At 41.3% G+C, this 11,410-nt stretch overlaps 1 protein-coding gene across 1 annotated transcript; it reads right to left on the bottom strand.

Moving 5' to 3' along the window:
* Positions 1–1,783: 1,783 nt before the first annotated feature.
* Positions 1,784–9,060, bottom strand: smfn (small fragment nuclease). The gene is made up of 7 exons (XM_056284993.1): positions 8,769–9,060; positions 6,182–6,265; positions 6,016–6,093; positions 4,290–4,401; positions 3,982–4,090; positions 3,382–3,435; positions 1,784–3,166 (listed from the first exon to the last, which is right to left on the bottom strand). The coding sequence occupies exons 1-7, from the start codon at positions 9,018–9,020 to the stop codon at positions 3,028–3,030; spliced, it is 828 nt and encodes a 275-aa protein (XP_056140968.1). The 5' UTR covers positions 9,021–9,060; the 3' UTR covers positions 1,784–3,027.
* Between the last annotated feature and the right edge of the window lie 2,350 nt (positions 9,061–11,410).

Raw genomic sequence — 11,410 nt, 5'->3', positions numbered from 1 at the left:
GTGTCTGGCTGGCCGCGACGGTAAGTAGCAGTGCAATCTTCCGTGCTTCCGGTTTGTTATCCAGTCCGAGGGCTTGAAGGTACAGCATGAATCGCTGTTTGAACGTCCGCTACTCCTAGTCCACATTTCCAGTCCAACTCACAGCGTCAGGCGGCTTCAAACTTTCCATGACGGCTGTCTCTGGACCACTCCTGGTACCATGTAATGCTTCTTATTATAAATGAAGAAACTTGGATTCAATAATTACAACTATTTATTAAGGTACGGTGACAACTCAGCTAACATGTGCATCAAGTATCGTGTGGTGTCTTCTTCTGTCGAAATCTTAGACTACTAAATACAATACTGGTATAGCTTACAGTTAGGTACGTTTGTGGCTACTGCCCTCGGGTGGTAAGTATTGGTAAGTATATTCGTCATCCTGGCGTTTGCTCTCTTGGACAATGATTTTTTTTTTTACATGATGGATATATCTGTTTTTGTAGTTTGGGTATATGTGTTCTTGTAGTTAGGATGCGTTTTTGTCTTTGTGTTGCACTGTTGTGGGCTGGGGGAAACAATATTTCGTTTGATTTCATGTGCGCAGGTGCATGGAATGAAATGACAAATACGTGTTCCTCATTCCTGATAACATACCATGTGGTACAGCAAGGTTTTCCTCTTTAAAATTGGGGATGGTTCGAGTCAAAAATCCGAACCGTTCGGATCGCTAGTCACGGTTCGGGGCATGTATGTATTGTTCAGTTTGTTTGAAATAGGCTGTGAGTCCTACTGCGTACTTTTTTTATTGTCGAGTCAGGCAACTGTTTCTACCAGTATTTACTGTCACACTAGACATGGGGAATAGCCTCACAGATTTCAGCCAAAAGGGTGTAACGTACAAAAAGACTCACTGGCTGATCGCCAGAGGGTCTGCCCCCTTTAGTCGATCTGTTAGCGTTGTTGCCTCGTGGTGCAGCACAACTCCGGATGATCGAATCCCGCAGCGGGCGGAAATATGCTCGGTTACACTGGTGGCAGCGGTGGAATCCGGAAGCGTGCAGATCCTCAGAAGTCTCTTCGGAGCGCAGAATAACGAGGCGCGAGGGCGCGCTTCCGGGAGAGGGTGACTATTGTAATCTACAAAAAGACGCATTGGCCGATTGCCAGGGGGGGGCGGTTCCCTTCGCCTCTTGGTGCAGTACAGCTCTGGCTCGAATTCCGCAGTGGGCGGAAATACGCTCGGTTACAAAGGTGTGCACAGAAACCAATAACCTGGTGAAACTTCTCAGTTGTTACAGATGAAGTACAGCTGTCAGTCAGTCTGGCAAATGGACAAGACAAAAGTACAGCTTTGTTTCGGTTCGCTGTATTGGAGCAGTAGTTAGTGTCACCAACGTCAATGACGGAAAAAGAAAAAAAAAGTCGTGGATAAAACGGCGAATGTGTGCAACACTGTTCATCACGAGTGGCTTAGTATGTTAGTGACAATACCTCCTACATTATGAACCATTTACAAAGACAGCACTCCAGTGTGACCTACAAGGAGAGAGTCGGGTAGGAAAGAGCAACTCTTTTCTCCCCACACCATTTAAACAGCCTCTCCGTGCAGATTCAGACTGGGCAAAATCCATAACTAAAGCAACGGCGAAAGCTATGCAGCCCAGTGCAGTCGTGGAGGACGCAGGATTTCAGCATACAGTACTTGAGCCGCGCCATAATATCCCCTCTCGCTGACACTTAAGCAACAGTGATTCTTCAACTTTATGAAGACACGACGAGGAACTGTCAAAGAATTGTCCAACACAGCCTACGTAGCTCTATGCTACACTTTATTTTAATGGCCTTAAGTCTACAAGGTTACCATTTTTATAACAAAGCTGCATTTTTTGTTTACACCAATTAGAAAACCTATTCTTTTGATTAAGATTTGACTATTATGTTCCTTATGTTCTTAGCCAGAAAGTAGTTGAGGCAAATAGTTTTTTTTTCTTTTTTGTTGAAATTACCAATGCTCCTCCCCAGTACCATAAACGTACTGAATCGAAAACCGTGACACCAAAACCGTGATATGAACCAAACGGTGAATTCTGTGGTTCCACCCCTACTTAAAATGAACATATTAATGTGAATTTCAACATGTTATTCTACAATTACAATTTCTTTTATTGTCTATTCATTTATTATGTGGTTTTTTCTCAGCCAAAGCTTTAGAACAGTTTCCATTTTTAAGGGTTTCCGGCTCTGGTTCTGCCATACTCCAAATAAAACTACACTTGGTGAGAATAAGCAAATGTTCACACTGCCACCTTGTGTTGAAGTCTAGACATTGATACTATGAATATGGGTGGCACGCTGACACAAGCAACTTGAATTAACTTGAACAATAACATTAATAACAGTGTGTATACAGCCTAAGAACTGTTACAACAACATTTTGCCTTTTGACACTTTCCTTCACACAGACTTTTAAACATTTGTACATTAACTGCACATTTGTGTATAAATATTTATCAAGAGTATACCTTCTGTATACACCCCAGATTTTTAACTTAAAATTTTATTCCTATCTTGTTGTTCTACTTCTTCTTGTTACACAGCTTGGAGTTTGCAAAAAAAAAAAAAGCATTTCACTGCTCATTGTACTTGTAAGTGAAGTATGTCATGAATAAACCTTTCAAATTTTAATGTTGAATGTCATTTCTCTAAATTAACAGTGACTTTATTGTCTTGTCTGGTTTCCTTAAAAAAAAAGGAACATGATAAGTAAATCCCAAACAAAACTGATTAAATAAACACAAGTCAACTTTTGCAACAAACGCATGAAAGCAAACAAAGCTGTCTTTTTAACAAGTTTTTCACCCCGACTTTGGTCCAAGTTGAAAACTTGACTTTGAAATTTTGGCTCATGCTGGAAAAAAAAAACATCCATAACTATGACTACTCAGCAACTAAATGAAATTAAAACAGTCAGATGACAACGATGAACTGACGAAACAGCTTTCTCTTGCATATTAACGCAGAGACTTTAAACTCTGGATTTACTCTTCATTTTGCTGTGCAGACACTCTTGTTGCTGTCCCCGTTCTCCACAATCTTGCGCTTCTTCTCTTCTATTGGGTACTTGAACACATTGGCTCTGTAGAATTGCAGCTCTCTAATACTCTCTTGAATGTCATCTAGGGCCCTGGAGCCCAAAATAAAAAAATACAATGTCACCTGTGATCAATTTCTGCATGTGTGCTTTGTAGCCCTTGGCATTATATATCTAACAGTGGTGAAGCTACCTGGAACTGAGGGTGAGTCCAGAAGGACTAACTTCATGGGATTAGACACAATGTACCTTATCAGCAGTGTTTATGTGTAAGCAATGGCTTTTGCGACTGAATGCTTAGGACTTGCCTGTGGGATGCCTTCTTCTGAGGCGCCAGCTTATATTCCTGTGGGAACCACCGTCTGAGGGTGCATAGGGAACACAAACACAAATTATTCTCCCGTGGCATTAAATTATCTTGTCATGTCCCACTTACATTTGGCTGCATGTCATATTGTATTATATCCTTCGGATATATTGCTAAATTAGGGCTCTTTCCACAATGGATTTCCAAACAAAGTAAGCAATGCTATATTCAAATTGTGTCACTGACATACAAATTTTTATAATGACAGATTTTTAATTGTGCTTGAGCAGATAATGATGCATTAATGAGATCAGCATGGAAAGCACCCATTAGACAGACTGAACAGACAAGAAAAACATCAAGTAACAATGGATTGCATCACACAAAGCTCCTATGGTTTTGGTATGGCATATTCACATGCCAATCCCGACTAGTACAATCAAACCAGATAAACCACACAATTTATTTAATCACAAATTCTTATGCAAAGCCTTTTACGACAGATGAGCATCAAGAAAATTTCTCAAAACACAAATTGTGCTGAAAGGAGCACAAAATGAGGCACACAAATGTTGAGGTACCAACATTTACAAAAATTCACCTGCAAAGCTCCTTGATAGTGCTGACATCAATGATTCTGTAATGGAGGTGGTACATGAACTGTGGCATATACTTGTCCAGGAACTTCTTGTCAGCATGCACAGTGTTACCTGTAGAGAGATGCGGGGTATAATTGAAGAGGGTAGGCTGATTTCAAAACAATCACATAAATTATAAGTCAGCAATATTTTAATTATGTTGTCTTTGTTTTGTGACAGGCAAATGATCTTTGCATATGTTCACATGGGCAGTGAAGTGGGGGCATAGGGGATAATATTGAGAGATTAAAAACAGTGGAGACGCACTCACCAGCAAGGGGACATTGTCCTGGTGGAGTGTGCTGTCTGATGAAGGAAAGAAACTCGTACTCAGCCTGTTGCAGGCTTATCCTGCTGTCTCTTACTGCCTGAGTCAGGCCTGACTGAGAAACAATGACTCTTAGTTAGAATGGATTCTAGGTACATCACTAACCACTCCTGTTGGCAGAACTTTTCCACTTCCTGTCTAAAACATGTTCCATATTTCTAGGTCAATATATCATATCAAGCCAACATTTTTTTTTACCATGCAGTTACTGAGGTCACATTTTTATTTACCTTTATTTTTATTATTATTATGTTTTAATTTTGTTATTGTTATTTTTATTTACCATACTTTTTTATTTACCATGCAGTTAGAAATTGGGGTCAAATTGTTTATCAACTTTGCTTAGTAAAAGCAAGCAAACAAAATTTTATTTATATAGCACTTTTAAAAACATAGTTACAAAGTGCTATACGTACACTCAATACACAAAATACAAATGAATACATAAAACAAATTGAATGACTATAAGACAAGTTATAGGGAGTAACAGACCAAGCTAAAAACGCACCTAAACAGAAGGCAGGGATGGGGATCTATAAAAAGGCTTCCTGAAAAGATGGGTTTTTAGAAGCCGCTTAAAACAGTCCAAAGATTCAATGACTCTAATGGATTGGGGAAGATAATTACATAAAATAAAGTGAAAGTAAAACTCTGGCCTATGCTGGGAAAAACAAGTCAACAACTCTGAGGCAGACCATCATAAAAAACATACATATAAAAGTTAGAGTTTTCACTAAAAGTTGTTGGCCTAACATTTACAAACAACTTAGACAGTAAAAAGGATATTTTTAGTGTTCAAGCCCATTCTGACACCACAGGCTTTTGTTATACATGTTTCTGAACCCACATTTTAAACTGAATCCCTGTCCTCACAATCCCACAATCACCCCTTTCTTCACAAATAACCCAGGCAAATTTTAAATACATAGTTTTTCATAAAAACGTCTATTCTGAATACTGAACTCAATTTATGGCTTAAGTTTTTCATAATCAAGCTAAGTGGAAGATATTTTGAGAACAACTGGCTTCAAACTATTAAAATGCAAAAAAAATAAAAAAAAGTAATTATGAAAAACTTTTTTTGTTTTGTTGCAATATTCACTTTTGAAAAGAAAAAAAATCGCCCCCCCCCCTTACCCTTTTGCTCCCCAATTGTACTTGGCCAATTACCCTACTCTTCCGAGCCATCCTGGTCACTGCTCCACCCCCTCTGCTGATCCGGGGAGGGCTGCAGACTATCACATGCCTCCTCTGATACATGTGGAGTCACCAGCCGCTTCTTTTCACCCGACAGTGAGGAGTTTCACCAGGGGGATGTAGTGCGTGGGAGGATCACGCTATTTCCCCCAGTTCCCCCTCCCCCCCGAACTGACGCCCCGACCGACCAGAGGAGGCGCTAGTGCAGCAACCAGGACACATACCCGCATCCGGCTTCCCACCTGCAGACACGGCAGATTGTGTCTGTAGGGACGCCTGACCAAGCTGGAAGTAACATGGGGATTCGAACTGGCGATCCCCGCGTTAGTAGGCAATGGAATAGACTGGCATGCCACCCGGACACCCCGTGATATTCAGTCTTACATACGCGCAATGACAGCACACTTGGTACAATTTTGTGACACAGTGACAAAAAAGCAGGCTTAGTTCCCTGACCATAAGTAAAGCTTACTTTGCCATGATGCTCTTTACACCAGTCTGACATTCCATCTAGCAGTTCGTCTGATTGGTTGATGATCAAGTTGGGCCCCTGTCATCAGAAAACCAATGAGCATATATCCATAAGACAAATGGAAAGAAAAACAAAATGGCACAATTATAAAGAGTTTCTAACTTACCTCTGCCAAAATATTTAGTTCAGAGTCTGTAATAATGCATGCCATTTCGATGATCTGGTCCTTCTCAATGTCCAGGCCTGTCATCTAGAGAAGATGAGAAAAACATGTATAATAATTACATCATGAAATATCATGCCAATGAACTATTTGGCTGTATCCCTAAAGTACACTAACCATGGATGTCTGTATAAAAGCAAAGATTGTTTTTCCTTTATTTATTTTTTTCATTACTATACCAATTTGGTAACTTCATAGGAAATTCTAGATATCCTGAATAACGACCTGGTGAGGAAGCAGTCATTAAATCCTAAAACAACTGACTGGGCTGGTTGAAATTATTGATTTTTCTAAATTATTGTCAGCGTTGCGTCAGGGTGGTCCTCTTTTCAAGGGTGAAAAAGATTGTGACATGTCAAAATAGACAAATCAAAATACTGATTTGAGATACCTACAAATGCATTTTGACTTGTCAAAGGCTATTTCATGCATACTCAACAATGCTAATATGCTGTATGGAATCACATACTTTGTTCTCCTTGCAGCTGACAGAACTGTCAAACATGCCAATTATTTTCTCTCCCAAATATCATAGTTGCAACAATACAGCAAGTCCTTCACTGGGAATCTGAGATGCTGCAGACCAAGCAGCTAAAAGGTCTTCAGTACATGTGATCTTAGTGGTGCAAGTCTGTATGTTGTGCATGAGTATATTAGTGTATCCCATAATGGGCACTGTGCGAATGCAGGAGGGATTCATGCCAGGGGTTGCTGCTTTGAGTTTCGAGAGAGATTGAGAACCCAACTAGCACTGTGGAATAAGCATAACTAATACTGATTACTAATGATTTCTGATGCCTTGAGGATGTGTAGATATTTATAATAATCATTGTGATCAGTTATTATAGAGTAAAATAGCATATATTTGCGATTTCTACTTTGACTAATCATAATCTCACATACATTGATGAGCCAAAACATTATGACCACTCAGAGGTGAACCGAATAGCGTTTATCATCTCCAAACAAGGGCACTTATCAAGGTCTGGGTAGATTTGATGGTAAGCTAACAACCAGTTCTCAAAGTCAATGTGTTGGATGTAGGAGAAATGGGCAGGAGTAAAGATCTCAGTACCTTTGACAAGGGCCAAATTGTTATGGCCAGATGACTGGGTCAGAGCATCTCTGAAGCAAAGCTTGTGGGGTGCTCCCAGCCGGCAGTGGTGAGTGAGTACCTACTGACAGTGGTCCGAGGAGGGACAAACAACAAACTGGCGACAGGATGTTGGGTGCCCAAGTGTCATCGATGCACGAGGGCAACGAAGGCTATCCCGTCTGGTCCGAACTGACAGGTCTACTGTGGCACAAGTCACAGAAAATTTTAATGATGGTTATGGGGGGAATGTGTCATAACACACACACACAACAGTGATGCTGCGTATAGGGCTGTGTAGCCGCAGACTGGTCAGAATGATGACCCCTGTCCACTGTCGAAAGTGCCAGTGGAAAAAGGTCACCTGGTTTAATGAGTCCTGTTTTCTTTTAGATCAAGTAGATGGCCATGTATGTTTGTGCCATTTACCTGGGGAAGTGATGGCACCAGGATGCACTGTGAGGAGACAACAAGCTGGTGGAGGGAGTGTGATGCTCTAGGCAATGTTTTGCTGGGAAACCCTGGGTACGGCCGTTCATGTGGATGTCAATTTGGCACCTGCCACCTACCTAAACAGCACTGCAGACTAGGTACAGGACTTGAAGGACCTGCCACTAACATGTTGGTGCCAGATACCACAGGACACCTTCAGAGGTCTCGTACAGTCCATGCGTCGGTGGATCGGTGCTGTTTTGGCGGCACACGGAGGACCAACAGCATATTATGGAGGTGGTCATAATGTTTTGGCTTGTCAGTGCACGTAAACGTCTAGATAAATACTTTCCATTTTGCCACGTCATAAGTGAACAACATACAATTCAGTCATAACATATTGAGGTCTCTGACATTACATAACAACAGAGGCGTCGACTGAGTAAACTGTTAAATGGCTATCGATGTACTCGAGATTATTTGTTAAATTGAGTTTGCTACACAACGCTTGACAGTTTAGATTTCAATGAAATATGTGCTGGCTGGGGATAAAATATGTACATCCATTTTGAAAACGAAGTGGAAGACCTATTTGACTAAAATGACGGTGCAGACCAACATTTCAGCATGGAGTTTGACATTGTCCGCTTCGGTGTAAGGGCTAGGGGAGTTATGCCTAAACCTTCCGGTAGTATAACCCTTTGCTAATCTTAGACATTTGCTTGAGTTGTAGCAACCATCAACCACTGTTTCATAAAAGAAAGATCTCTAAAAATGTCAAAGCTCTGCACAAATGGGAATCGTCATCTTGTCCAAAAGGGGGTGAAAAAAAATACCCGTTACAGCGCTGCTGTGAAAGCTAGACTCGTATAATGGCTTCTAACGGTGCGCAATTTAGCTGAGCAAGCGTACAGAGTTAAGTGACTCGTCGATAGCTTTTGGAGATGACAAACTAAATACAAGCCACCTAGCAAATTCAAATGTCGGTTGAGATGACCAACTTGCCTCCAGGTCCACCCACACCATTCTTTGGGACATCACAGAAGCCGGGCTGGTGAATGACATGCTGCAGCTGGATGCGGGACAGTCAAATAGTGAATTCAGTTTCTTGTCGAGGCCTGTCTTCTGTCTACCCAAGTGACCGTTTACACGACGGAGAGAGCGATTTCTCTGCAAAATGTGATGTCGACGAAATAAAAGGTCTGTTCCTGAGTCAGGGCGGACTTCGGGGCGCCACCGTCCACACATAAACCTCATACGACTGATAGCCCATGCCGAAGTTCGCAGGCGCGCCGACATTTTGGGCCGACTTCCGATCAAAACTGTCGTAAAATGAGCGTCATTTTCACAGGGTGCAGGTTAAAATCGCAAAGTTTCTTTGCACTTGAAAGCGCAAATAACAACGTTAAAGACTCGGTTCACTTTCAGATCAGTAAGTGTCAGGGTCTCGACTGTCACCTGCATTTGATTGCATTTGCTGCAGTTTTGCTGGGCAGAGAAAATGACGTAATCTTCGATGAGCCTGACCCCACTTTCTGGTCCATGCATTACGCTGTTACCATAGTGATCACGTTGACGCTTACCTGAGGGGGAAAAATCATAATTAAATTAAATATCAACTTATTCTGTGAGTATTCGTTACCATATCCTATAATTTAACCCAAATGTTCATACAAAGTTCGAATTGTTGGGTTGTGTGCGGTTATCCAGAAAGGATGTCTGCAACAGCAGACATAAGCAGTGATGCTGCACATTTCTATTTTATGGTGCATTTACTCGGCAGCTGACATGTAGCGTATTATGGATTAAATCCATGTGGAGTAAGCAGTTATATCTATAGACTGACATAGGCTGGGGTGCTAGGTTAACTGGCCTGTCTTTATATGCATGCTCAATAATCCAGCTAAGAAAATCAAATAAAGTTGAATCAGTATAATATCTGGACACAACGTTTATGAATGATGAACTGATTCAACTTTCTTTGACTATGCCTAAGTGTATATTTAAAATGGTCAATGGCCCTATCTATTTCAAATGCAATACCAAGAAAGATCACAAAGTGAGAAGGAAGAAAAAAAAGAAAGAAAAATAAAATGTCAACCTGTGAAGCAGACCCTTCACGAAGAAAACAAAGGGATCCAGCAACAAAAATGTTAAGAATTAAGAAATTTGCCTTTTCACATGGAGGGGAAAAAAGACAAAAAAAATAAAATAAAATAAAAATACTGACGTACACAGGCTAATTTAGAAAGGCCAATGCTAACACCACAATAAGGTATATATTTAAGTGTAATTAATGCCAGTTCTGGGTTTACAAAGCCTGCATCTAAGAACAGCTTTACACAGGCAGCAACACCAACCGAACTCCTGAAAATTACTGCTAAAAGTCAGTTCTGAAATACAGCAAATGAATGATTTTTACTAACAAGATATTAAAAGTCTTTTGGACCGTGCACCGCCCATCTTTTAACTTTATATATCTGATAAGTAAATTTATTATTTAAATGTCTAATTTCATATTCAGGTTTTCCCTCTGCTGTTTGATTGATGGAGCAAATAATACCAAGCAAGTCTGGTTCTAGATATTTCTCCTTGGCAGAGACAACCCGATAGGGAATTAGCTATGCTAGAGTCATCTATAGTTTGTCATAATGTTAAATAACAATTAACCAATAAAAAACCTGAAAGTCCAGTGGACTGTTTTCATGTAATAAAAAAACATGCATGTATTGCATGCCTTTGTGCATACCTGCATGTGTGTCTCTGTATGTGGCTACGTTTATGCGTAATAATATTGCCTGCCCATTTCCTGACTCTGGAGGTGTGCAAGTCCTGAATGGAGGGCAGGTTGGCGCCAGTGATTTTCTCTGCAGACTTAACTGTCTGTTGCAGTCTGTCCCTGTCCTGTTTGGTGGCCAATCCAAACCAGACAGTGATGGATGTGCAGAGGACAGACTGGATTATTGCAGTGTAGAACTGAATCAGCAGTTCCTGAAGCACATTGAATTTCTTGAGCTGGCAGGGAAAGTACAGCCTCTGCTGGGCCTTTTTGATGATTGTGTCTATGTGGAATGCCCACCTTAGGTGCTGGGAGATTGTGGAACCCAGAAATCTGTAGATTTTCCCTGTAGACACGGTGCTATTGAGTATGGTGAGGGGGGCAGTGTAGGGGGGCTCCTTCTGAAGTCCACTGTCATCTCCTCTTTTTTGAGTTTATTCAGTTCCAGGATGTTATGGCCGCACCAGGGGGCCAGCTGATCAACCTTCTGTCTATATACAGACTTGTCACCATCCCGGATAAGGCCAGTGATGGTTGTGTCATCCACAAACTTCAGGAGTTTAACAGACGGGTCTCCTGAGGTGCAGCCATTTGTGTAGAGGGAGGAGAGCACACATCCCTGGGGAGTGTAAGTACTGATTGTCTGGGTGCTGGATGCGATTTTTTTTCCAGCCTCACCAGCTGCCTCCTGTTTGTCAGGAAGTTTTTAATCCACTGGCAGATGGGGCTGGTACAGTGAGTCGAGTGAGTTTGGAGTGGAGGATATCTAGGGTTGATGGTGTTGAACACTGAGCTGAAGTCCACAAACGGGACCCTTGCATATGTCCCTGGGGAGTCGAGGTGTTCGAAGATGTAATGCAATCCCATG

The sequence above is a fragment of the Lampris incognitus genome, chromosome 8 (genome assembly GCF_029633865.1).
Source record: "Lampris incognitus isolate fLamInc1 chromosome 8, fLamInc1.hap2, whole genome shotgun sequence".
Lineage (NCBI taxonomy): Eukaryota > Metazoa > Chordata > Actinopteri > Lampriformes > Lampridae > Lampris > Lampris incognitus.
The sequence above is the reverse complement of the archived record's forward strand: the minus strand, read 5'-3'. Positions and strand labels throughout refer to the sequence as shown.

Coding starts and splice junctions, on each gene's coding strand:
- smfn (XM_056284993.1), bottom strand. CDS start 9,020: ATGAGGTTTATGTGTGGACGGTGGCGCCCCGAAGTCCGCCCTGACTCA. Junction 6,094..6,181: donor AACTAAATATTTTGGCAGAG/GTAAGTTAGAAA, acceptor TTCTGATGACAG/GGGCCCAACTTGATCATCAA. Junction 4,402..6,015: donor GTAAAGAGCATCATGGCAAA/GTAAGCTTTACT, acceptor ATTGTTTCTCAG/TCAGGCCTGACTCAGGCAGT.